This window comes from Oncorhynchus mykiss, chromosome 31, assembly GCF_013265735.2.
Source record: "Oncorhynchus mykiss isolate Arlee chromosome 31, USDA_OmykA_1.1, whole genome shotgun sequence".
Classification (NCBI taxonomy): domain Eukaryota; kingdom Metazoa; phylum Chordata; class Actinopteri; order Salmoniformes; family Salmonidae; genus Oncorhynchus; species Oncorhynchus mykiss.
The window spans coordinates 21651278-21678842 of record NC_050571.1 but is presented as its reverse complement, the minus strand read 5'-3'; the positions used below and the strand labels follow the sequence as shown (position 1 = coordinate 21678842).

Here is a 27565-nt window from a genome sequence, read left to right as displayed (position 1 = left end):
AGTACAGCACAGCACTCTCACTCCAAATCTCTCCATCTCTAGAAGCAACAGCTATAATCACACAGCCCCATCCCCATCACCAGTTGTAATCCTCCTAATACACAAACTAACATTGTCTAATAAAACAAAGTTTTATTGCCTCGATTGGCCCACCCTCCCTCCCTGAAACCATCTTGGTTAATTCCATTTGATAAGAGGCTGATTCACACAGTGAACTGGATCTGGCATGCCTTGGCCTCAATGATCAAAACATGCTCAAAGTCACTTAGGTCAAATGTTTTTCCCATTGTAACATTCAACAGAACAGTAACTGAATGCCTCAATGCCTGTCTGCCTGTCTATAGGAGCGATCCATTTTTGTGAACGGGATGGTGTACCTAATAAACTGTGTATATCGCTCCTCCATTCCATAATAACACATCCCCTTTCTCGCTCACTATGTTGGATCAGCCCAGGCAGCAACAGAGAGACGGTGACGACACGGCTTAATTAATTAGAACGTCTCAGCTAATTAATCGGCACACAATGTCTTGACTTAAATTCTCTAATTACAAACTAATTTGCCAAACATGCTCAGTGCTCAGCTCTTTCTCTCCTGGCATCAGAATACAACTTAGGTACCCACATGAATGTTGTTTCTATGGCTGGTGAGCTCCACTGAGATGTGATTCAGAGCTATATAACCACTGAACCGCCTCTTGGCAGTGAGGAGGACAAGGAAGCACCAAGCAGCAGTGAGAAGGAGAAGGAGGAGGAAGCGAGTGGCAGTGAGGAGGAGGAGGCATCGAGTGGCAGTGAGGAGGAGGAGGAGGCAGCGAGTGGCAGTGAGGAAGAGGAGGCGGCAGCGTGTGGCAGTGAGGAGGAGGCAGTCAGAAGGAGGAAGAGGCAGCGAGTGGCAGTGAGGAGGAGGAGGAAGCGAGTGGCAGTGAGGAGGAGGAGGAGGCAGCGAGTGGCAGTGAGGAGGAGGAGGAGGCAGCGAGTGGCAGTGAGGAGGAGGAGGAGGCGGCGAGTGGCAGTGAGGAGGAGGAGGCGGCGAGTGGCAGTGAGGAGGAGGAGGAGGCAGCGAGTGGCAGTGAGGAAGAGGAGGCAGCGAGTGGCAGTGAGGAGGAGGAGGCAGCGAGTGGCAGTGAGGAGGAGGAGGCAGCGAGTGGCAGTGAGAAGGAGGAGGCGGCGAGTGGCAGTGAGGAGGAGGCAGTCAGAAGGAGGAAGAGGCAGCGAGTGGCAGTGAGGAGGAGGAGGCAGCGAGTGGCAGTGAGGAGGAGGAGGAGGCAGCGAGTGGCAGTGAGGAGGAGGCAGTCAGAAGGAGGAAGAGGCAGCGAGTGGCAGTGAGGAGGAGGAGGCAGCGAGGAGGAGTAGGCAGCGAGTGGCAGTGAGGAGGAGGAGGCGGCGAGTGGCAGTGAGGAGGAGGAGGCGGCGAGTGGCAGTGAGGAGGAGGCAGTCAGAAGGAGGAAGAGGCAGCGAGTGGCAGCGAGGAGGAGTAGGCAGCGAGTGGCAGTGAGGAGGAGGAGGCAGCGAGGAGGAGTAGGCAGCGAGTGGCAGCGAGGAGGAGTAGGCAGCGAGTGGCAGTGAGGAGGAGGAGGAGGCAGCGAGTGGCAGTGAGGAGGAGGCAGTCAGAAGGAGGAGGAGGCAGCGAGTGGCAGTGAGGAGGAGGCAGTCAGAAGGAGGAAGAGGCAGCGAGTGGCAGCGAGGAGGAGTAGGCAGCGAGTGGCAGTGAGGAGGAGGAGGCAGCGAGGAGGAGGAGGCAGCGAGTGGCAGTGAGGAGGAGGAGGCGGCGAGTGGCAGTGAGGAGGAGGAGGAGGCAGCGAGTGGCAGTGAGGAGGAGGCAGTCAGAAGGAGGAAGAGGCAGCGAGTGGCAGTGAGGAGGAGGAGGCAGCGAGGAGGAGTAGGCAGTGAGTGGCAGTGAGGAGGAGAAGGCGGCGAGTGGCAGTGAGAAGGAGGAGGCGGCGAGTGGCAGTGAGGAGGAGGAGGCGGCGAGTGGCAGTGAGGAGGAGGAGGAGGCAGCGAGTGGCAGTGAGGAGGAGGAGGAGGCAGCGAGTGGCAGTGAGGAGGAGGCAGCGCGTGGCAGTGAGGAGGAGGAGGCAGTGAGTGGCAGTGAGGAGGAGGAGGAGGCAGCGAGTGGCAGTGAGGAGGAGGAGGCAGCGAGTGGCAGTGAGGAGGAGGAGGCAGCGAGTGGCAGTGAGGAGGAGGAGGCAGCGAGTGGCAGTGAGAAGGAGGAGGTGGCGAGTGGCAGTGAGGAGGAGGCAGTCAGAAGGAGGAAGAGGCAGCGAGTGGCAGTGAGGAGGAGGAGGCAGCGAGTGGCAGTGAGGAGGAGGAGGAGGCAGCGAGTGGCAGTGAGGAGGAGGCAGTCAGAAGGAGGAAGAGGCAGCGAGTGGCAGTGAGGAGGAGGAGGCAGCGAGGAGGAGTAGGCAGCGAGTGGCAGTGAGGAGGAGGAGGCGGCGAGTGGCAGTGAGGAGGAGGCAGTCAGAAGGAGGAAGAGGCAGCGAGTGGCAGCGAGGAGGAGTAAGCAGCGAGTGGCAGTGAGGAGGAGGAGGCAGCGAGGAGGAGTAGGCAGCGAGTGGCAGCGAGGAGGAGTAGGCAGCGAGTGGCAGTGAGGAGGAGGAGGAGGCAGCGAGTGGCAGTGAGGAGGAGGCAGTCAGAAGGAGGAGGAGGCAGCGAGTGGCAGTGAGGAGGAGGCAGTCAGAAGGAGGAAGAGGCAGCGAGTGGCAGCGAGGAGGAGTAGGCAGCGAGTGGCAGTGAGGAGGAGGAGGCAGCGAGGAGGAGGAGGCAGCGAGTGGCAGTGAGGAGGAGGAGGCGGCGAGTGGCAGTGAGGAGGAGGAGGAGGCAGCGAGTGGCAGTGAGGAGGAGGCAGTCAGAAGGAGGAAGAGGCAGCGAGTGGCAGTGAGGAGGAGGAGGCAGCGAGGAGGAGGAGGCAGCGAGTGGCAGTGAGGAGGAGGAGGAGGCAGCGAGTGGCAGTGAGGAGGAGGCAGTCAGAAGGAGGAGGAGGCAGCGAGTGGCAGTGAGGAGGAGGCAGTCAGAAGGAGGAAGAGGCAGCGAGTGGCAGCGAGGAGGAGTAGGCAGCGAGTGGCAGTGAGGAGGAGGAGGCAGCGAGGAGGAGGAGGCAGCGAGTGGCAGTGAGGAGGAGGAGGCGGCGAGTGGCAGTGAGGAGGAGGAGGAGGCAGCGAGTGGCAGTGAGGAGGAGGCAGTCAGAAGGAGGAAGAGGCAGCGAGTGGCAGTGAGGAGGAGGAGGCAGCGAGGAGGAGTAGGCAGTGAGTGGCAGTGAGGAGGAGAAGGCGGCGAGTGGCAGTGAGAAGGAGGAGGCGGCGAGTGGCAGTGAGGAGGAGGAGGCGGCGAGTGGCAGTGAGGAGGAGGAGGCGGCGAGTGGCAGTGAGGAGGAGGAGGCGGCGAGTGGCAGTGAGGAGGAGGAGGAGGCAGCGAGTGGCAGTGAGGAGGAGGAGGAGGCAGCGAGTGGCAGTGAGGAGGAGGCAGCGCGTGGCAGTGAGGAGGAGGAGGCAGCGAGTGGCAGTGAGGAGGAGGAGGAGGCAGCGAGTGGCAGTGAGGAGGAGGAGGCAGCGAGTGGCAGTGAGGAAGAGGAGGCAGCGAGTGGCAGTGAGGAGGAGGAGGCAGCGAGTGGCAGTGAGAAGGAGGAGGCGGCGAGTGGCAGTGAGGAGGAGGCAGTCAGAAGGAGGAAGAGGCAGCGAGTGGCAGTGAGGAGGAGGAGGCAGCGAGTGGCAGTGAGGAGGAGGAGGAGGCAGCGAGTGGCAGTGAGGAGGAGGCAGTCAGAAGGAGGAAGAGGCAGCGAGTGGCAGTGAGGAGGAGGAGGCAGCGAGGAGGAGTAGGCAGCGAGTGGCAGTGAGGAGGAGGAGGCGGCGAGTGGCAGTGAGGAGGAGGAGGCAGCGAGTGGCAGTGAGGAGGAGGCAGTCAGAAGGAGGAAGAGGCAGCGAGTGGCAGTGAGGAGGAGGAGGCAGCGAGTGGCAGTGAGGAGGAGGAGGAGGCAGCGAGTGGCAGTGAGGAGGAGGCAGTCAGAAGGAGGAAGAGGCAGCGAGTGGCAGTGAGGAGGAGGAGGCAGCGAGGAGGAGTAGGCAGCGAGTGGCAGTGAGGAGGAGGAGGCGGCGAGTGGCAGTGAGGAGGAGGAGGCGGCGAGTGGCAGTGAGGAGGAGGCAGTCAGAAGGAGGAGGAGGCAGCGAGTGGCAGTGAGGAGGAGGCAGTCAGAAGGAGGAAGAGGCAGCGAGTGGCAGCGAGGAGGAGTAGGCAGCGAGTGGCAGTGAGGAGGAGGAGGCAGCGAGGAGGAGGAGGCAGCGAGTGGCAGTGAGGAGGAGGAGGCGGCGAGTGGCAGTGAGGAGTAGGAGGAGGCAGCGAGTGGCAGTGAGGAGGAGTAAGCAGCGAGTGGCAGTGAGGAGGAGGAGGCAGCGAGGAGGAGTAGGCAGCGAGTGGCAGCGAGGAGGAGTAGGCAGCGAGTGGCAGTGAGGAGGAGGAGGAGGCAGCGAGTGGCAGTGAGGAGGAGGCAGTCAGAAGGAGGAGGAGGCAGCGAGTGGCAGTGAGGAGGAGGCAGTCAGAAGGAGGAAGAGGCAGCGAGTGGCAGCGAGGAGGAGTAGGCAGCGAGTGGCAGTGAGGAGGAGGAGGCAGCGAGGAGGAGGAGGCAGCGAGTGGCAGTGAGGAGGAGGAGGCGGCGACTGGCAGTGAGGAGTAGGAGGAGGCAGCGAGTGGCAGTGAGGAGGAGGCAGTCAGAAGGAGGAAGAGGCAGCGAGTGGCAGTGAGGAGGAGGAGGCAGCGAGGAGGAGTAGGCAGTGAGTGGCAGTGAGGAGGAGAAGGCGGCGAGTGGCAGTGAGAAGGAGGAGGCGGCGAGTGGCAGTGAGGAGGAGGAGGCGGCGAGTGGCAGTGAGGAGGAGGAGGAGGCAGCGAGTGGCAGTGAGGAGGAGGAGGAGGCAGCGAGTGGCAGTGAGGAGGAGGCAGCGCGTGGCAGTGAGGAGGAGGAGGCAGCGAGTGGCAGTGAGGAGGAGGAGGAGGCAGCGAGTGGCAGTGAGGAGGAGGAGGCAGCGAGTGGCAGTGAGGAGGAGGAGGCAGCGAGTGGCAGTGAGGAGGAGGAGGAAGCGAGTGGCAGTGAGGAGGAGGAGGCAGCGAGTGGCAGTGAGGAGGAGGAGGAAGCGAGTGGCAGTGAGGAGGAGGAGGAGGCAGCGAGTGGCAGTGAGGAGGAGGAGGCAGCGAGTGGCAGTGAGGAGGAGGAGGCAGCGAGTGGTAGTGAGGAGGAGGAGGAGGCAGCGAGTGGCAGTGAGGAGGAGGAGGAGGCAGCGAGTGGCAGTGAGGAGGAGGAGGAGGCAGCGAGTGGCAGTGAGGAGGAGGAGGCAGCGAGTGGCAGTGAGGAGGAGGAGGAGGCAGCGAGTGGCAGTGAGGAGGAGGAGGCAGCGAGTGGCAGTGAGGAGGAGGAGGAGGCAGCGAGTGGCAGTGAGGAGGAGGAGGAGGCAGCGAGTGGCAGTGAGGAGGAGGCAGTCAGAAGGAGGAGGAGGCAGCGATTGGCAGTGAGGAGGAGGAGGAGGCAGTGAGTGGCAGTGAGGAGGAGGAGGCGGCGAGTGGCAGTGAGGAGGAGGAGGCGGCAGCGTGTGGCAGTGAGGAGGAGGCAGTCAGAAGGAGGAAGAGGCAGCGAGTGGCAGTGAGGAGGAGGAGGCAGCGAGGAGGAGGAGGCTGCAGCGTGTGGCAGGGAGGAGGCAGTCAGAAGGAGGAAGAGGCAGCGAGTGGCAGTGAAGAGGAGGAGGCAGCGAGTGGTAGTGAGGAGGAGGAGGCAGCGAGTGGCAGTGAGGAGGAGGCAGTCAGAAGGAGGAAGAGGCGGCGAGTAGCAATGAGGAGGAGGAGGCGGCAGCGTGTGGCAGTGAGGAGGAGGCAGTCAGAAGGAGGAAGAGGCAGCGTGTGGCAGTGAGGAGGAGGCAGTCAGAAGGAGGAAGAGGCGGCGAGTGGCAATGAGGAGGAGGCAGCGTGTAGCAGTGAGGAGGAGAAGGAAGCAGTGAGGAGGAGAAAGGAACCACTTCTGACCCCCCCAGGTCACTCTCAAGCACTTGCATAACGGCCCACATTCAAACAAGAAGACAGTGTCTGTTATCTCTATGAGGATTTAACAGTTTTGTAACAAGTCTTCGGCTGCATCATTCATACATACACAATATTTCTAATACCTAAGGTGATCCACAATAACCCAAAAACACCTCTTTGCATAAGAAGATTATTACAAAGTCTTTCTATATGAGAGCTGCTATAAGGGCATCCGTACTGGCTTAGACTAGTGTCTTAAACAGCAGGTAGAAAACCAAGTCCCCAAACAAACCAACACCTCAAACAACCCCCAAAGCTCTATGTACAGTAAGTCACAGTCACCACAGGACCAGTGTTAGTCACCACAGGACCAGTGTAAGGATCCCCATACTTGCCCGGCCGGGAGCCTGTCTCCCCAGCTGCACCCCGCTGTCCACGTGCTGCTGTGGCTGTGCCACCACAATCCTCAGCATCAACACAGGCATCCACAGACGCAGCGCTATCTTAATCCGCTGTCTTGGTATCGGGATCATCTCATCATCAACAGCAGCCAACATGGAGAACATACGTGGGAGAAAAGGTGTGTGTGTGTGCGTGTGTGAAGGCGAGAATGAGCGGACCAGAGAGTGTCAGTGAGAGAGAGTGAATATGAGAGTGAATGTGAGAGTGAGTGATCGGTAAAAGAGAAGGACTCTTCTCTTCCGCTGCAGGGTAAAATACCAGTATTATGGAGTGAAAATATATCAGAAAAAAGTGTTATCAGAAAAGATAGCAGAATAACAGGTCTGTTTAGCAGGCACATGGTTAGCCAGCGCTGCCGAGGTGTACTTAGAGCTATCTATTTGGTGAAGAGTAGCACACATGGATGGAGACTGGGGCCAAAGAGAAGCAGCCAATGATAGCTTTGTGGGCCAGCACAGTGGGAGAAGTGGGATACAGCCACATCACACCTCTGGGCACAGCACTGGGAACTGGCACACTGGGGAGTGTGTGTGTGTGTGTGTGTGTGTGTGTGTGTGTGTGTGTGTGTGTGTTTGTGTGTAATAGAGCTAGTTTCCTTGGGATAGTGTTCTCCCTCTGCTCTGGCTCTCAGCAGCTCTCTGCAGCAGTCTGCGTGTGTTTGTGTATGTGTGTGTGTGTGGGGTTGTGTGTCTGCAGCAGTGTGTGTGTGTGTGTGTGGGGGGGGGGGGGGGGGGGGGGGGGGATTCTCATCAGTAGCATTAGAGGCTGCCTCGGCTCCCCTGTCTACAGTGTCTAAGACTGCAAAACTCTGCACCATTGTGCGCCGCTCTGCTACACCTTGAGCCTCTTAGAGGGGTTAAAGGCATTAACAGGATCCATCACCTGGTCCAGCTGGCTAGTCATTCTCAGCCTTGTTCACCTCCTGGCAGACTGCCAAACACAGCTGCCATTGAAATGAACTAATCATTAATTACTGAACAAGTCTTACCTCCCTGTATCTTCAGACAACTGTTGTGACCAAGGTAGATTAATGGACTGATTATTGAGTTTGTTTTCAGTAAATCTGTTTGCTCCCAAGAAGGGAAAGTTCCCTAAATGTACGGAATCTCCTTTGCTTTGAGGTGAGTGATGTTTGAGCTTATACTGTGATGAAGCAGAATTTCTAAGAGAGGCTTTTTGAGAAATCAATTTACAAAAGACAGAAATGCCAAAAGGCTTTTGCCACAAGGTCAGACACTGACAATATCAGGCCTGGCTTAAACACAAACCCATCCTGTCAATATTATACTGAAATGAGTCAACTGGCTGTGATGACAAACAGCTTCTACCCACATCGACTCTGAGTCGGAACAAAAGTTCACTGTAAGAGCTGAGTGGCATGGGTGCAGAGAAAAGGAGCTGTTTAGCTGCTAGAGAACAGAGATCCAGGCTGCATGGCCCTGAGGGGAGAGAGGAGAGGAGGCTGAGCTGGGGAGAGGGTGGAGGGGGCTGGGGAGAGATTAGAGGAGACTGGGGAGAGGTTAGAGGAGGCTGGGGGCAGAGTTGGGGGTGGGGGACTTACATGCGTGGGCAGGTAGAGGTCATAGGGCGTCCCCGAGTCAACGTCGATGGCGTGGAAGCCCGACAGGGAGCCGTAGATGACCTTAAGTCTCTGTCCATCCTCCACGGTCAGGTCCACGGACAGAGGCCTCTGGGGGAGCGAGCCGAACGACTGTACCGGACACACACAACAAGGAAAGACATGAGGAATAACTTAGGGAGAGTCAACATGTCTTATGTCATAACCCTAGGGACAGTGGCAAGAAAAAGTACAGTTGAAGTTGGAAGTTTACATACACTTAGGTTGGAGTCAATAAAACTCATTTTTTAACCACATTTTTTAACTATAGTTTTTAACAAACTATAGTTTTGGCAAGTCGGTTAGGACATCTACTTTGTGCATGACACAAGTCATTTTTCTAACAATTGTTTACAGACAGATTATTTCACTTATAATTCACTGTATCACAATTCCAGTGGGTCAGAAGTTTACATACACTAAGTTGACCCTGCCTTTAAACAGCTTGGAAAATTCCAGAAAATGATGTCATGGCTTTAGAAGCTTCTGATAGGCTAATTGACATCATTTGAGTCATTTGGAGGTGTACCTGTGGATGTATTTCAAGGCCTACCTTCCAACTCAGTCCCTCTTTGCTTGACATCATGGGAAAATCAAAAGAAATCAGAAAAGAAAAAGATCTCAGAAAACTTTTTGTAGACCTCCACAAGTCTGGTTCATCCTTGGGATCAATTTCCAAACGCCTGAAGTCAATCAGCCAAGTTCTCCGAAAAAAAATGTAGACCTCCACAAGTCTCAAGTGGAATGGTGGTGGCAGCATCATGTTGGGGCGGCAGGGTAGCCTAGTGGTTAGAGTGTTGGACTAGTAACCTAAAGGTTGCAAGTTCAAATCCCCAAGCTGACATGGTCTGTCGTTCTGCCCCTGAACAGGCAGTTAATCCACTGTTCCTAGGCCGTCATTGAAAATAAGAATTTGTTCTTAACTGACTTGCCTAGTTAAATAACGTTTTTTTATTTTATTTTTTTATGTTGTGGTGGTGCTTCACAAAATAGATGGCTTCATGAGGAATGGAAATGATGTGGATATATTGAAGCAACATCTCAAGACATCAGTCAGGAAGTTAAAGCTTGGTCGCAAATGGGTCTTCCAAAAGGAAGCATACTTCCAAAGATGTGGCTGAAGGACAACAAAGTCAAGGTATTGGAGTGGCCATCACAAAGCCCTGACCTCAATCCTATATAAGATTTGTGGGCACAACTGGAAAAGTGTGTGCGAGCAAGGAGGCCTACAAACCTGACTCAGTTACACCAGACCTGTCAGGAGGAATGGGCCAAAATTCACCCAACTGATTTTGGGAAGCTCGTGGAATGCTACCTGAAACGTTTGACCAAAGTTAAACAATTTAAAAGCAATGCTACCAAACACTAATTGAGTGCATGTAAACTTCTGACCCACTGAGAATGTGATGAAAGAAATAAAAGCTGAAATAAATAATTCTCTCTACTATTATTCTGACATTTCACATTCTTAAAATAAAGTGGTGCTCGTAACTGACCTAATACAGGGAATTTTTACTAGGATTAAATGTCAGGAATTGTGAAAAACTGAGTTTAAAAGTACTTGGCTAAGGTGTATGTAAACTTCTGACTTCAACTTTGTGAACCCTTTGGAATTACCTGGATTTCTGAATAAATTGAATACATAATTGAAACATTTACAGTGTCGGTTGGGAAAAGTATGTGAACCCCTAGGCTAATGACTTCTCCAAAAGCTAATTGGAGTTAGGAGTCAGCTAACCTGGAGTCCAATCAATGAGACGAGATTGGAGATGTTGGTTAGAGCTGCCTTGCCCTATATCTATTCACAAGAAGCAGAAAGTTCAGCACTTTCTGACCTTAGTTATCTTTGTTTTCTTTATTATTTTGGTTAGGTCAGGGTGTGACGAGGGTGGTATGTGTGTTTTTGCTATGTCTAGGGTTTTTTGTATGTCTATCGGGTTTTCGTTTGTCTAGGTACATGTAGGTCTATGGTGGCCTGAATTGGTTCCCAATCAGAGGCAGCTGTTTATCGTTGTCTCTGATTGGGGATCCTATTTAGGTTGCCATTTTCCATTTTGGTTTTGTGGGTTATTGTCTATGTGTAGTTGCATGTCAGCACTCGTGTTTATAGCGTCACGTTCGTGTTATTTTGTTAGTTTCTTTAAGTGTTCTTCATTTTAATTAAAAGTAGAATGTATTCATCTCATTCTGCGCCTTGGTCTCATCGTTATGACGAACGTGACAGCACTGTTGCTACTCTGCCAAGGAATGGCCATCCTGCAAAGATGACTGCAAGAGCACAGTGCAGAATGCCCAATGAGGTTAAGAAGAATCCTAGAGTGTCAGATAGACTTACAGAAATCTCTGGAACATGCTAACATCTCTGTTGATGAGTCTACGATACGTAAAACACTAAACAAGAATGGTGTTCATGGGAGGACGCCACGGAAGAAGCCACTGCTGCCCCCAAAAAACATTGCTGCACGTCTGAAGTTTGCAAAAGTGCACCTGGATGTTCCACAGCGCTACTGGCAAAATATTCTGTGGACAGATTAAACTACAGTTGAGTTTTTTGGAAGGAACACACAAACCTGAGTGGAGAAAGAAAGGCACAGCATACCAACATCAAAACCTCATCCCAACTGTTTGGGGCTGCTTTGCTGCCTCAGGGCCTGGACAGCTTGCTATCATCGACGGGAAAATGAATTCCTAAGTTTATCAAGACATTTTACAGGAGAATGTTAGGCTATCTGTCCGCTAATTGAAGCTCAACAGAAGTTGGGTGCTGCAACAGGACAACGACCCAAAACACAGAAGTAAATCAACAACAGAATGGCTTCAACAGAAGAAAATACTCCTTCTGGAGTGGGCCAGTCAGAGTCCTGACCTTAACCCGATTGAGATGCTGTGACATGACCTCAAAAGAGCAGTTCACACCAGTCATCCCAAGAATATTGCTGAAATGAAACAGTTTTGTAAAGAGGAATTGTCCAAAATTCCTCCTGACCGTTGTGCAGGTCTGATACGCAACTACAGAAAACGTTTGGTTGAGGTTAATGCTGCCAAAGGAGGGTCAACCAATTATTAAATCCAAGAGTTAACATACTTTTCACACTCTGCACTGTTAATGTTTACATGGTGTGTTCGATAAAGACATGAACACATATAATTGTTTGTGTGTTATTAGTTTAAGCAGACTGTGTTTGTCTATTGCTGTGACCTAGGTGAAGATCAGATCAAATTTCATGACCAATCAATGCAGAAATCCAGGTATTTCCAAAATGTTCACATACTTTTTCTTGCCACTGTACATTAAGTCATACTGTATGTAAGGCCAGGAGTATAACCAGGGGCCAGAGTTGTTCCTGGTCAAGACACAGGGCCAGGAGTATAGTCCATAACCAGGAGCCAGAGTTGTTCCTGGTCAAGACAGGGCCAGGACATACACGGGTCCTGATATTAGTAGTGAATAGTGATGACAGTAGGCGCCAACTCATAGTGACTGCTGGGGTTAGTCTGTTTCATATCTTTAATGATATTCTGTGCAGTGAGTAGAAAGAGTTCAAACATGTTCATCACAGAGAGATGTGTTAGAACTAGAGTGAGCCACTGAGGAGGGTTCAGAACTAGGACGTGTTGTCAAGCTGACCTTGAAAGCCATAAACTTATGGTAAGGTTTGGGAGCCCATGCGTACACCTCCACAGCATTCTTCAAGGCAATCACCAGGAACTTAATCTTCTCATATCGAACTGAAATTGCATGTAACAAAGAGCAGGGATTTTCAATGAGGGTTAGGGATTTCTCTCATACTGGATACAGAACAAGATAAAGGCTTATTACACTACATCAGTCTGTAACACTAACATGCCAGCGTTCTTGAACTAATGATCATTAGACAATCTCAACAAAGAGGTTTTTGGTTGCATCCCAAATGGCACCTTATTCCCTATATAGTGCACTACTTTTGGGATGCAACCCGACTGCAATAGCAGCATGCCTCCGACTATGAGAAACAATACTGAGGGGAGTGCTGGGAAGGACAGTGTGTGCCTCACTATGACATCATATCCTTCCTGGGTTGGAGTCCCTGAGATGTCCTCACTCTGTCAACGCTGTAACTAACAGCAGGAAGAGTCACAGGAAAGAGAGGCTCACATTGCTGAGCTCAACACTGCACACTGACAGTCATTCACTCACAACCAGTTCACATGCACCCATTCTCTCTCTCTCTCTCTCTCTCTCTCTCTCTCTCTCTCTCTCTCTCACACACACACACACACACACACACACACACACACACACACACACACACACACACACACACACACACACACACACACACACACACCTCTGGTGCTCTAATGGAGTCAGACACTGAGAGAATAGATACATTTTGAAATAGTTTTTTCTTGTCTTATACCCATTGCTTTCTGTATATCACAACACAAAGTTCTATCTGTGCAAAGCATAGTTCTGAGATACTGAGCATCAAAGATTTCACATCACAGATCACATAACTATTTTGTAGTGAATTCTTCTTTCATAAGCCATTAAGTTCCTCCCTTAAAGGTACCTGAAGTGCAGAGTATCAAAATCCTGAGACATTTGTAAATCTGTTTTTTTAGGGGGGTGCAATCGCAGATAGAACCTTATATGTCAATCTCAAAAATCGAACTTCACAGACATATGAAGAACCATCTAAATATCTATTATACAGTGCATTCGGAAAGTATTCAGACCCTTTCCCTTTTTCTACATTTTGTTATGTTACAGCCTTATTCTAAAATGGATTGAATAAAACATTTTCCTAATCAATTTACTCACAATACCCCATAACGACAAAGCGAAAATAGGTTTTTAGAAATGTTCGCAAATGTATATAAAAAAATTGGAAATACCTAATTTACATAATTATTCAGACCCTTTGCTATGAGACTTTAAGCTCAGGTGCATCTAGTTTACATTGATCATCCTTGAGATGTTTCTACAACTTGATTGGAGTCCACCTGTGGTAAATTCAATTGATTGGACATGATTTGGAAAGGCACACGCCTGTCTATATGAGGTCCCACAGTTGACAGTGCATATCAGAGCAAAAACCAAGCCATGAGGTCGAAGGAATTCTCCATAGAGCTCTGAGACATAATTGTGTAGAGGCACAGATCTGGGGAAGGGTACCAAAACTTTTCTGCAGTATTAAAGTACCCCAAGAACACAGTGGCCTCCATCATTCTTAAATGGAAGAAGTTTGGAACCACCAAGACTCTTCCTAGAGCTGGCCACCTGGCCAAACTGAACAATAGAGGGAGATGGGCATTGGTCAGGTAGGTGACCTAGAACCTGATGGTCACTTTGACAGAGCTCCAGAGTTCCACTGTGGAGATCGGGGACCTTTCCAGAAGGACAACCAGCACCTAAAGGACTCTCAGACCATGAGAAACAAGATTCTCTGGTCTGATGAAACCAAGCTTGAACTCTTTGGCCTGAATGCCAAGCGTCACATCTTGAGGAAACCTGCCACCATCACTACGGTGAAGCATGGTTGTGGCAGCATCATGCTGTGGGGATGTTTTTCAGTGTCAGGGACTGGGAGACTAGTGAGGATCAAGGGAAATATGAACGGAGCAAAGTACAGAAAGATCCTTGATGAAAACCTGATCCAGAGTGCTCAGGACCTCAGACTGGAAGGTTCACCTTCCAACAGGACAACGACCTGCCAAGACAAGACAACGTGCAGGAGTGGCTTCGGGACAAGTCTCTGAATGTCCTTGAGTGGCCCAGCCAGAGCCTGAACTTGAATCCAATCAAACCTCTCTGGAGGTACCTTAAATAAGCTATGCAGCAACACTCCCCATCCAACCAGACAGAGCTTGAGAGGATCTGCAGAGAAGAATGGGAGAAACTCCTCAAATACAAGTGTGTCAAACTTGCAGCGTCATACCCAAGAAGACTTGAGGCTGTAATCACTGCCAAAGGTGCTTCAACAAAGTACTGAGTAAAGGGTCTGAATACTTACAGTATGTAAATGTGACATTTCAGTTATTTTGTTTTAATACAATGCAAAAATACCCCAAAATCTGGCTTAGTTTTTTTATTATGGGGTATTGCGCATAGATTGATGAAGAAAAAATACAATTTAATAAAATTTAGAATAAGACTGTAACGTAAGAAAACTTTGAAAAAGTCAAAGGGTCTGAATACTTTCCAAATGCACTGTATGTGAGTAACTCATTTTTGACAGAGATTTCAGATAAAACCTTATAGTCCCAAGGTTTCGAGATGTAGGATCTTAATTTGATCACCCTGTTGCAGGTGATTATTTTCCTGCTGTAGTAAACTGGCTCAATTTGCTCTATCTTGGCCAGGTCGCAATTGTATATGATAACTTGTTCTCAACTGTCCTACCTGGTTAAATAAAGAAATTTAAAAAATAAAATTAAGATCTAACATCTGTATAAGCCTGCCATGCAATAAAATGTAAGATTGATCCAACAAATCAGTAGTGATGCTATCATGATCTAAGGCCAGGTAGTGTATACTCACCGACTTTGTAGTGCACACATCCTTCCAGGTCCCCTACAGAGGTCCAGCCCTGCCTCTTCTCCACCTCTGGGTCATTCCGAAGGATCTTGTTCCGCAGCCAAGACAGGTAGTACAACCTCAGCTTGTTCTTTTTACCTGACAAACGGGATAGTGATGGAGTTTAGAGGGCGACAAAGTTGGCTGCAAAAGTAAGTGCAAAAAAAATTATAAGACAAGACTATACCTACAGGGTGGCTGGTAGCCTAGTGGTTAGAGCGTTAGGCCAGTAACCGGAAGGTTGCTGGATCAAATCACTGAGCTTACAAGGTCAAAATCTGTCATTCTGCCCCTGAGCAAGGCAGTTAACCCACTGTTCCCCGGTGCCGTGGGTGTCGATTAAGGCAGCCCCCTGCACCTCTGATTCAGAGGGGTTGGGATAATGCGGAAGACACATTTTAGTTGGACAACTTTCCTATTTGGTGAGTGTGCCTATACGAGTGGCACTGTGGTATAAGGCACTGCATCTCAGTGCTATAGGCGTCACTACAGACCCTGGTTTGATTCCAGGCTGTATAACAACCAGCCATGATTGGGAGTCCCTTAGGGCAGCGCACAATTGGCCCAGCGTCGTTAGGGTTTGGCCGGGGAAGGTCGCCATTGTAAATAAGAATTTGTTCTTAGCTGACTTGCCTAGTTAAATAAAGGTTAAATAAAAATAAATAAATAATCTGTGTGTGTCTATCTCTGTGTGCGTGAGAGCGTATATACGGTACTGTATATTCTTGTGTATGGTAGCACTACGCTAACTACCTGAGATGGTGATGAGCACGTTGAGGCCCTCCAGAACGTCCATCTGTTGGAAGCGTCTCCTGCTGATCAGAGAGTAGACCTTCCCCTGACCGCTCCTGTCCAGCAGCCACAGACCATTCTCTGTCCCCACCAGCAGGTTCACACCTGGACCAACACACCACTGTGTTAGTCTCAACATCACAAGCCTCAGCCAGCATAGTACCTGTCCCAAATGGCACCCTATTCCCTGTATAGTGCACTACTTTTGACCAGAGTCCTATGGGACCTGATCATAAGAAGTGTACTATATAGGATATAGTACAATTTGAGACACAGGCATACTGTACTATACACAAAAGATGACCATTCTCAAATATACCTCTATTGCTCATACACTCATACACTCACTCACTGTAAGGTAGAGCTATTATCATATTACGGCAATACCTATCCAATCCTGACAATAAGTGTCTAGCAGATTGGGTGTTAATCTCGCTATTGTTATTTTACTGCTGCTCTTTTATTACTTGTTACTTTTATTTCTTATTCTTATCCATATTTCTTTGAAACTGCATTGTTGGTTAGCGGCTCGTAAGTAAGGAAAACACCAGTCTCAACGTCAACAGCGAAGAGGCCAACTCCGGGATGCTGGCCTTCTAAGTAGAGTTGCAAAGAAAAAGCCATATCTCAGACTGGCCAATAAAATAAAAGATTAAGATGGGCAAAAGAACACAGACACTGGACAGAGGAACTCTGCCTAGAAGGCCAGCATACCGGAGTCGCCTCTTCACTGTTGACGTTGAGACTGGTGTTTTGCTGGTACTATTTAATGAAGCTGCCAGTTGAGGACTTGTGAGGTGTCTGTTTCTCAAACTAGACACTCTAATGTATTTGTCCTCTTGCTCAGTTGTGCAGCGGGACCTCCCACTCCTCTTTTTATTCTGGTAAGAGACAGTTTGCACTGTTCTGTGAAGAGAGTAGTACACAGCGTTGTATGAGATCTTCAGTTTCTTAGCAATTTCTCATATGGAATAGCCTTTCTTCATCAACAAAAGAAAGTCCTTTGTTTCTGGCCATTTTGAGCCTGTAATCGAACCCACAAATGCTGATGCTCCAGATACTCAACTAATCTAAAGAAAGACAGTTTTATTGCTTCTTTAATCAGAACAACAGTTTTCAGTTGTGCTAACATAATTGCAAAAGGGTTTTCTAATGATCAATTAGCCTTTTAACTTGGATTAGCTAACACAACGTACCATTGGAACACAGAGTGATGGTTGCTGACAATGGGCCTCTGTATGCCTATGTAGATATTCCATTAAAAATCAGCCGCTTCCTGCTACAATAGTCCTTTACAACATTAACAATGTTCACACCGTACTTCTGATCAATTTGATGTTATTTTAATGGACAAAAAAACGTGCTTTTCTTTCAAAAACAAGGACATTTCTAAGCGACCGCCAAACTTGTGAACGATAGTATATACAGTGGGGAGAACAAATATTTGAAACACTGCCAATTTTGCAGGTTTTCCTACTTACAAAGCATGCAGAGGTCTGTAATTTTATCATAGGTACACTTCAACTGTGAGAGACGGAATCTAAAACAAAAACCCAGAAAATCACATTGTATGATTTTAAAGAAATTAATTTGAATTTTATTGCATGACATAAGTATTTGATACATCAGAATAGCAGAACGTAATATTTGGTACAGAAACCTTTGTTTGCTAGGCTTCTCCAGGACCTTGAGATGCTTCTTAAGGAGCCAGTCCTTAGTTGCCCTGGCTGTGTGTTTCGGGTCGTTGTCATGATGAAAGACCCAGCCACGACTCATCTTCAATGCTCTTACTGAGGGAAGGAGGTTGTTGGCCAAGATCTCGTGATACATGGCCCCACCCATCCTCCCCTCAATACGGTGCAGGCATCCTGTCCCCTTTGCAGAAAAGCATCCCCAAAGAATTATGTTTCCACCTCCATGCTTCACGGTTGGGATGGTGTTATTGGGGTTGTACTCATCCTTCTTCTTCCTCCAAACACGGCGAGTGAAGTTTAGACCAAAAGGGCTCTATTTCTGTCTCATCAGACCACATGACCTTCTCCCATTCCTCCTCTGGATCATCCAGATGGTCATTGGCAAACTTCAGATGGGCCTGGACATGCGCTGGCTTGAGCAGGGGGACCTTGCGTGCGCTGCAGGATTTTAATCCATGACGGCGTAGTGTGTTACTAATGGTTTTCTTTGAGACTGTGGTCCCAGCTCTCTTCAGGTCATTGACCAGGTCCTGCCGTGTAGTTCTGGGCTGATCCCTCACATTCCTCATGATCATTGATGCCCCACAAGGTGAGATCTTGCATGGAGCCCCAGACCGAGGGTGATTGACCTTCATCTGGAACTTCTTCCATTTTCTAATAATTGCGCCAACAGTTGTTGCCTACTCACCAAGCTGCTTGCCTATTGTCCTGTAGCCCATCCCAGCCTTGTCTAAAATTTTATCCCTGATGTCCTTACACAGCTCTCTGGTCTTGGCCATTGTGGAGAGGTTGGAGTCTGTTTGATTGAGTGTGTGGACAGGTGTCTTTTATACAGGTAATGAGTTCAAACAGGTGCAGTTAATACAGGTAATGAGTGGAGAACAGGAGGGCTTCTTAAAGAAAAACTAACAAGTCTGTGAAAGCTGGAATTCTTACTGGTTGGTAGGTGATCAAATACTTATGTCATGCAATAAAATGCAAATTAATTACTTAAAAATCATACAATGTGATTTTTTGGATTTTTGTTTTAGATTCCGTCTCTCACAGTTGAAGTGTACCTATGATAAAAATTACAGACATGCTTTGTAAGTAGGAAAACCTGCAAAATCGGCAGTGTATCAAATACTTGTTCTCCCCACTGTATGTAAAACGAAAAGCTGTAAAAAAACAAAAAGATATTTGTCCTCCGAAGAGGGGTGGTGGTGAGGCTGTTAGTAATAAAAATACAAATACATTAAAAAAAATGCTATTATAAAGGTGTGTTTCTAGGGGATAGGGGCTAGGGGTCGACTGGGTGTTAAACTGCTGCTTACCCCACAGGCCAGCACAGAGGATCTCGGTGTTGAACTTCTTCTTGTACTTGCGGATCTCGGGGGTATCACTCTGGGGTCTGATGTTGGTGGGGTTCACATTGACCACGGAGCCCTTTCTGTGGCCCTCTCTCCTGATTGGGTCCTGATTAGCAGGTGGCCTGCCACTGGCTGGAGGGGAAAAACATGCAATAAGAACCAATATTGTCATTTAAAACCATGGCCTGTAATAGCTACATCTGGTATCTGATTTGATATTAAATATGTACAGGAGAAAACCATATATGACAGAATACCTTCCTTCTTATTTTACAGTATGCTAACATATAAACATATATTGAAGGAAATGTATGTTAAAAACCTCTTGAAACTAGGGGGCACTATTTTCATTTTTTGAAAAATAACATTCCCAAAGTAAACGGGCTATTTTGTCAGGACAAGATGCTAGAATATGCATATAATTGACAGCTTAGGATAGAAAACACTCTAAAGTTTCCAAAACTGTAAAAATATTGTCTGTGAGTATAACAGAACTGATATAACAACATCTCCACCCCGCTGATCCTCAACACTGGGGCCCCACAAGGGTGCGTTCTGAGCCCTCTCCTGTACTCCCTGTTCACCCACGACTGCGTGGCCATGCACGCCTCCAACTCAATCATCAAGTTTGCGGACGACACAACAGTGGTAGGCTTGATTACCAACAACGACGAGACGGCCTACAGGGAGGAGGTGAGGGCCCTCGGGGTGTGGTGTCAAGAAAATAACCTCACACTCAACGTCAACAAAACTAAGGAGATGATTGTGGACTTCAGGAAACAGCAGAGGGAACACCCCCCTAGCCACATCGATGGAACAGTAGTGGAGCGCGTAGTAAGTTTTAAGTTCCTCGGCGTACACATCACAGCCAAACTGAATTGGTCCACCCACACAGACAGCATCGTGAAGAAAGCCCAACAGCGCCTCTTCAACCTCAGGAGGCTGAAGAAATTTGGCTTGTCACCAAAAGCACTCACAAACTTCTACAGATGCACAATCGAGAGCATCCTGTCGGGCTGTATCACCACCTGGTACGGCAACTGCTCCGCCCACAACCGTAAGGCTCTCCAGAGGGTAGTGAGGTCTGCACAACGCATCACCGGGGGCAAACTACCTGCCCTCCAGGACACCTACACCACCTGATGTCACAGGAAGGCCATAAAGATCATCAAGGACAACAACCACCCGAGCCACTGCCTGTTCACCCCGCTATCATCCAGAAGGCGAGGTCAGTACAGGTGCATCAAAGCTGGGACCGAGAGACTGAAAAACAGCTTCTATCTCAAGGCCATCAGACTGTTAAACAGCCACCACTAACATTGAGTGGCTGCTGCCAACACACTGACTCAACTCCAGCCACTTTAATAATTGGAATTGATGGGCATTGATGTAAAATATATCACTAGCCACTTTAAACAATGCTACTTAATATAATGTTTACATACCCTACATTATTTATCTTATATGTATACGTATATACTGTACTCTATATCATCTACTGCATCTTTATGTAATACATGTATCACTAGCCACTTTAAACTATGCCACTTTGTTTACATACTCATCTCATATGTATATACTGTACTCGATACCATCTACTGCATCTTGCCTATGCCGCTCTGTACCATCACTCATTCATATATCTTTATGTACATATTCTTTATCCCTTTACACTTGTGTGTATAAGGTAGTAGTTTTGGAATTGTTAGCTAGATTACTCGTTGGTTATTACTGCATTGTCGGAACTAGAAGCACAAGCATTTCGCTACACTCGCATTAACATCTAACCATGTGTATGTGACAAATACAATTTGATTTGATTTGATTTGAAAGCCTGAGAATAATCCAATCAGGAAGGGACTCTTATTTAGAAAGCTCTGCATTCCTATGCGTCCCTATTGAGCAGTGAATGAGATATCAACCAGATTCCAGTTTTCTATGGCTTCCCTAATGTGTCTAGTGTCACAATACATAGTTTCAGGCTTTTATTTTGAAAAATGAGCCTGAACGACAACATTGCGTCAGTGGTCAGCTGGAGGCTCTCAGAGTGTTTTGTGCATAAAAGACAAATGCGGCCATTGTTTCTCTCTTTCCTACTAAGAAGCCACCTGTCCCGGTTGATATATTATCGAATAGATATTTGAAAAACACCTTGAGGATTGATTATAAAAAACGTTTGCCATGTTTCTGTCGATATTATGGATCTAATTTGGAATATTTTTCGGCGTTGTCGTGACCGCAGTTTCCGGTGGATTTCTCAACCAAACGTGAAGTACAAACGGAGGTGTTTCGGCTATAAAAAATAATCTTTATGGGACAAAATGAACATTTGCTGTCTAACTGGGAGTCTCGTGAGTGAAAACATCCAAAGCTCATCAAAGGTAAACAATTTAATTTGATTGCTTTTCTGATTTTCGTGACCAAGCTGCCTGCTGCTAGCTAGGCATAATGCTATGCTAGGCTATCGATAAACTTACACAAATGCTTGTCTTGCTTTGGCTGTAAAGCATCATTTCAAAATGTGAGATGACAGGGTGATTAATAACAAAAGGCTAAGCTGTGTTTCAATATGTTTCACTTGTGATTTCATGAATATGAATATTTTCTAGTAATATTTTTCGTCCGTTGCGTTATGCTAATTAGTGTCAGTTGATGACAATTCTCCCGGACACGGGAGAGGGAGTTCCAAAAGTTAAGATAGTCTTTTTTTATAGACCAAATCATCCTCTCTGCCACAACAAATTAATTCACTGGCCTTGTTACGAAAAAAAGCCATCATTGATGCATTTAATCACCATTGTATTTATCTCTTTGAAATAACTTCTAAGCCTATTCACAATGGCATTGAGCTGGATGCTGATCGGGGAAACTTGCTGAATGATCAAAGAAATTATAGTCAAAGTTTTTATTTTAGGATATTTACTGAAAAATAAGTCCTGGATGCTTTGCTAGCAATAGACAACAAGAAATCCACAGGGGTCTGCTTAACCGCTTAACCGCTCTATTTTAACAAACCTAACGCAATTACACAATGGTTCATCGATGGACCAGATGATGGAGAGGATGGAGCGATGGGAGAGGAGTGGTCTACCGACGTCTACCCCAGCTCCCCCACAGACGACGCCACCCACTCCCCTACGTCGTCGTCTGTGGGTCCAGCACATTGCGTATCTCCCCCTCGAGGGAGTATGATTGGTGGCTGGGTGCCAGGGATTTTTGCTCCAGCTTGAGCTCTACCTGGCTACCGTGCGTCCGACTCCCTCGGGTGAGGAGAGTGTGAGCATCCTCGTCTCCTGTTTGTCGGGTAGGGCCCTGGACTGGGCCAACGCTGTTTGGAACAGCCCAGACTCGGCTCGGGACCACTACCCCGTTTTCGAGCTGTGTTCGACCACCCACCAGAGGACAAAGCGGCGGGTGAGCAACTGTTCCACCTCAGACAGGAGATGAGGAGTGGGCAGGACTTTGCGTTGGAGTTCCGGACCCTGGCTGCTGGTGCGGGTTGGAATGACAGGGCCCTGATGGACCATTACCGATGCAGCCTCCGGGAGGACGTCCGCTGGGAGCTAGCTTGTCGGGACACCACACTCTCCCTCAATATTCTTATAGACATGTCGATTCGACTGGACAACCTGCTAGCTGCCCGCGGGCGTTCAGAAGGGGTCCTGTCAATTCCACCTTCCAGCCCCGCTCCAACTCCGATGGAGTTGCATCTAGGGGGACCGGAGGAGGAGGCTCCTCCTGCGCCTACTGTGGCCGGAGAGGACACACTTCGGACCGGTGCTGGAGGAGTCCCTCTGGGAGTCGAGCTGGCAGGTGGAACACTTCTCGGCCACCCCAGGTGAGTAGACACAAAACTCACCCAGAGCTCCCCGTTGGTCACATGTTTTTGTTTATTTTTTCCTCTGCATTTTCCCCTCTCTCCAGCATAAGGCGCTAGTCGATTCAGGCGCAGCTGGGAGTTTTATGGATCGTGGACTCGCCCGTAAGTTGGGTATTCCGTTGGTGCAGATAGACCCACCTTTCCCCGTGCACTCCTTAGATAGCCAACCGTTAGGGTCAGGGCTGGTCAGGGAGGCCACGATTCCGCTGGACATGGTAACGCAGGGGGATCATAGGGAGCAGATTAGTTTCTACCTTATTGATTCGCCTGGGTTTCCAGTGGTGTTGGGGGTTCCCTGGCTGGCTATTCACAATCCCCTCATTGCCTGGAGACAGGGGGCTCTTCAGGGGTGGTCAGACGAGTGTTCAGGTAGGTGTATAGGAGTTTCCATTGGTGCCACGACGGTGGAGAGTCCAGACCAGGTTTCCACCGTGCGCATTCCCCCAGAATGTGCCGATTTGGCTATCGCTTTTAGTAAGAAAAAGGCGACCAAATTACCACCCCATCGACGGTGGGATTGCGTGATAAACCTCCAGGAGAACGCTGCACTTCCCCGGAGTCACGTGTACCCATTGTCACAGGAGGAGACGTTGGCTATGGAGACATATGTCACGGAAGCTCTCAGACAGGGGTACATTCGGCCCTCCATGTCACCCGTCTCCTCAAGTTTATTTTTTGTGAGGAAAAAGGAGGGAGGACTGCGTCCGTGCATTGATTATCAAGGTCTCAATTCGATCACAGTGGGATTTAGTTATTCGCTACCTCTCATCGCAACGGCGGTGGAATCATTCCACGGAGCGTGTTTCTTCACAAAACTGGACCTCGGGAGCGCGTATAATCTGGTGCGTATTCGGGGAGGAGACGAGTGGAAAACAGCGTTTAGTACCACATCAGGCCACTATGAGTACCTCGTCATGCCGTATGGGTTGAAGAATGCTCCAGCCGTCTTCCAATCCTTTGTAGATGAGATTCTCAGGGACTTGCACGGGCAGGATGTGGTAGTCTATATTGATTTATTCTGCCACAAGCGTCGCGCATATCTCCCTGGTGCGCAAGGTCCTTGGGCGACTGCTGGAGCATGACCTATACGTCAAGGCTGAGAAATGTGTGTTCTCCAAATAAGCCGTTTCCTTCCTGGGTTATCGCATTTCCACCTTGGGGGTGGTGATGGAGTGTGACCGCGTTAATGGCGTGCGTAATTGGCCGACTCCGACCATGGTAAAGGAGGTGCAGCGGTTTTTAGGGTTACTACCGGAGGTTTATCCGGGGTTTTGGCCAAGTGGCGGCGCCCATTACCTCACTGCTGAAGGGGGGGCCGGTGCGTCTAAGGTGGTCGGCCGAGGCCGATGGAGACTTCAACCAGTTGAAGGCGCTGTTTACTGAAGCTCCCGTGTTGGCGCTTCCGGACCCTTCATTAGCATTCATAGTGGAGGTGGATGCGTCCGAGGCTGGGGTTGGAGCCGTGCTGTCACAGCGCTCGGGCACGCCACCGAAGCTCCGTCCCTGCGCTTTCTTTTCCAAGAAGCTGGGTCCGGCGGAGCGGAACTATAATGTGGGGGACCGGGAGTTACTAGCTATGGTAAAAGCCCTGAAGGTGTGGAGACACTGGCTAGAGGGGGCTAAACACCCTTTCCTCATCTGGACTGACCACCGCAATCTGGAGTATATTCGAGCAGTGAGGAGACTGAATCCGCGTCAGGCTAGGTGGGCCATGTTCTTTACACGCTTTAGATTTACGATCTCTTATAGATAGGTTCCCTTAACACTAAGGCTGACGCGCTGTCCCGTCTCTATGACACCGAGGACCGGTCCATCGATCCCACTCCCATCCTTCCATCCTCTCGGCTGGTGGCCCCGGTGGTATGGGAGGTGGACGCGGACATCGAGCGGGCGTTGAGTAGGTCTTAGGTACTTGCCGCTTGGTGTCTGTGATAAATTGATTCGATGGGCTCACACACTACCTTCTTCGGGTCATCCGGGGATTGATAGGACAGTGCGGGGTCTTAGGGGGAAATACTGGTGGCCCACCTTAGCTAAGGACGTGAAGCTCTATGTCTCTTCCTGTTCGGTATGCGCTCAGAGTAAGGCTCCTAGGCATCTGCCTAGAGGGAAGTTACAGCCCCTCCCGGTTCCACAACGGCCATGGTCTCATCTCTCGGTAGATTTTCTTACTGATCTTCCCCCATCTCAGGGGAACACTACCGTTCAGGTCGTTGTGGATCGGTTCTCTAAGTCCTGCCGTCGCCTCCCATTGCCTGGTCTCCCTACGGCCCTACAGACTGCTGAGGCTCTATTTACCCACGTCTTCCGGCACTACGGGGTTCCAGAGGACATCGTATCTGATCGAGGTCCCCAGTTCACGGGTTTGGAGGGCGTTTATGGAGCGTCTGGGGGTCTCGGTCAGCCTTACCTCTGGTTATCACCCCGAAAGTAATGGGCAGGTGGAGAGAGTAAACCAGGAAGTGGGTAGGTTTCTGAGGTCGAATTGCCAGGACCGGCCAGGAGAATGGGCGAGGTACATCCCGTGGGCAGAGTTGGCCCAGAACTCACTTTGTCACTCATCCACGAACATGTCGCCATTCGAATGTGTACTGGGCTACCAGCCGGTCCTGGCTCCGTGGCATCAGAGTCAGACCGAAGCTCCTGCGGTGGAGGAGTGGGTACAGCGCTCTAGAGAGACCTGGCGGGCAGTCCAGGATTCTCTCAGGCAGGCCAGTGAACGGCAGAAAAAGAGCGCTGACCGCCACCGCAGTGAGGCCCCCTCCCATAGTCTGTTCTGGACTGTGAAGAGACCTCTTGTGGCATGTCTTGTGGGGTGTCTGAGCTGTGTGCCAGTAATTTAGACAGACAGTTCTGTGCATTCAACATGTCAATACAATACCTCTCATAAATAAAAGTAGTGATGAAGTCAATCTCTCCTCCACTTTCAGCCAGGAGAGATTGACATGCACATTATTAGTATTACCTCTCTGTGTACATCCAAGGCTAGCCGTGCTGCCCTGTTCTGAGCCAATTGCTTTTTTTGTGGCACCTGACCACACAACTGAACAGTAGTCAAGGAGCAACAAAACTAGGGCTTGTAGGACCTGCCTTGTTGATAGTGTTGTTAAGAAGACTGAGCATCACTGTATTATAGACAGACTTCTCCCGATCTTAGCTATTACTGCATCAATATGTTTTGACCATGACAGTATACAATCTAGGGTTACTCCAAGCAGTTTAGTCATCTCAACTCGCTTAATTTCCACATTATTTATTACAAGATTTAGTTGACTTTTAGGGTTTAGTGAGTGTTTTGTTCCAAATACAATGCTTTTAGTTTTAGAAATATTTAGGGCTAACTTATTCCTTGCCACCCACTCTGAAACAAACAGCAGCTCTTTGTTGAGTGTTGCAGTCATTTCAGTCACTGTAGTAGCTGACGTGTATCGTATTAAGTCATCCACATACATAGACACTCTGGCTTTACTCAAAGTCAGCTACCTAAACAGCCTAAACAGCTACCCTGGGGAATTCCTGATTCTAACTGGATTATATTTGAGAGGCTTCCATTAAAGAACACCCTCTGTGTTCTGTTAGACAAGTAACTCTTTATCCACATTATAGCAGGGGGTGTAAAGCCATAACACATACGTTTTTCCAGCAGCAGACTATGATTGATAATGTCAAAAGCTGCACTGAAGTCTAACAAGACATCCCCCAGGCCTGTCAGGTGATTTAAAGTATTGATTGGGGACTTATTTGTGGAGGAATGTAACTGTTTTTCTGGGGGATTTGTGATGTTTTATTTGTGCTTCCCATGTGTTTTTGTATTTCAATGTTTATATATACTGAACAAAAATATATACGCAACATGCAACAATTTTCTAAGATTTTACTGAGTTACAGTTCATATAAGGAAATCAATCAATAAATTAATTGGGCCCTAATCTATGGATTTCACATGACTGAGCAGGGTCGCTGTCATGGGTGGGAGGGCATAGGCCCACCCACTTGGGAGCCAGGCCCAGCCAACCACAGAAGGGCTTTATTACAGACATAAAAACTCCTCAGTTTCATTAGCTGTCCAGTTTGCTGGTCTCAGACATCCCACAGGTGAAAAAGCTAGATGTAGAGGTCCTGGGCTGGCATGGTTACACGTGGTCTGCGGTTGTAAGGCGGGTTGGACAGACTGCCAAATTCTCTAAAACAATGTTGGAGGCGGCTTATGGTAGAGAGATTAACATTCAATTCTCTGACAACAGCTCTGGTGGACATTCCTGCAGTCCGCATGCCAATTGCACACTCCCTAAAAAATTGAGACATCTGTGGCATTGTGTTGTGTGACAAAGCTGCACATTTTATAGTGGCCTTTTATTGTCCCCAACACAAGGTGCACCTGTGTAATTACCATGCTTTTTAATATGCCAGGTGGATGGATTCTCGTGACAAAGGAGAAATGCTCCCTATCAGGAATGTAAACAAACTTGTTCACTGAATTGGAGAGAAATAAGCTTTTTGTGCATATGGAACATTTCTGGGAACTTTTATTTCATCTCATGAAACATGGGACCAACAATTTACATGTTGCGTTTATATTTTTTTTGTAAATGTCAGTTTTGAATATTTAATACATTTGGAAAAACATCTATAAACCTGTTTTTCCTTTGTCATTATGTGATATTGTGTGTAGGTAGATTGATGAGGGAAAAAAACGATTTAATACATTTTTTAATAAGGCTGTAATGTATCAACATTTGGAAAAAGTCAAGGGGTCTGAATACTTTCCGAATGCACTGTGTGTATATGTGTATATATATGTTGTATATATACAGGGCACATTTGTAACAGAGACCTAGGTTTAGAGACCACCCTAGCAGTGATTTACTAGAATGTCTGAGGGGCATTTCTTGTGTAGAGTGGTGTGTGTGTGTGTGTGTGTGTGTGCGTGCGTGCGTGCGTGCGTGCGTGTGTTTGTTTGTTTGTTGGCACTCACTGGGACTGTGGCCCACTGGGCTCTGAGGGGGAGAGATCTGCAGCAGCCTGGGGTCTATGAAGGGAGTGAAGGAGGAGGACGAGATGCTTTTCCCTGGAGGACAGTTTACAGGTTTCTGCAAATGCATCCAAAATCAGAATTCATATCAATAAAACAACATAAAAAAACGAATGTCAGATTTCCAGTAGACTTCACATCAATCTTGATGGAATTTCACATCTACAATAGCTAGGTCATCT

At 48.7% G+C, this 27565-nt stretch overlaps 1 protein-coding gene across 4 annotated transcripts in view; it reads right to left on the bottom strand.

Annotated features, from left to right (window-relative positions):
• LOC110504401 (mitogen-activated protein kinase kinase kinase kinase 4) overlaps positions 1-27565 on the bottom strand; it is a 132099-nt gene that overhangs the window by 11856 nt on the left and 92678 nt on the right. For all 4 annotated transcript variants that reach the window (XM_036970522.1, XM_036970523.1, XM_036970524.1 and 1 more), the window contains exons 24-29: positions 27327-27441; positions 18436-18603; positions 15390-15533; positions 14601-14735; positions 11706-11806; positions 8021-8170 (exon numbers count right to left, since the gene is read on the bottom strand). In XM_036970522.1, the coding sequence (XP_036826417.1) occupies positions 8021-8170; positions 11706-11806; positions 14601-14735; positions 15390-15533; positions 18436-18603; positions 27327-27441 (813 nt within the window). The remainder of the gene's footprint in view (positions 1-8020; positions 8171-11705; positions 11807-14600; positions 14736-15389; positions 15534-18435; positions 18604-27326; positions 27442-27565) is intronic.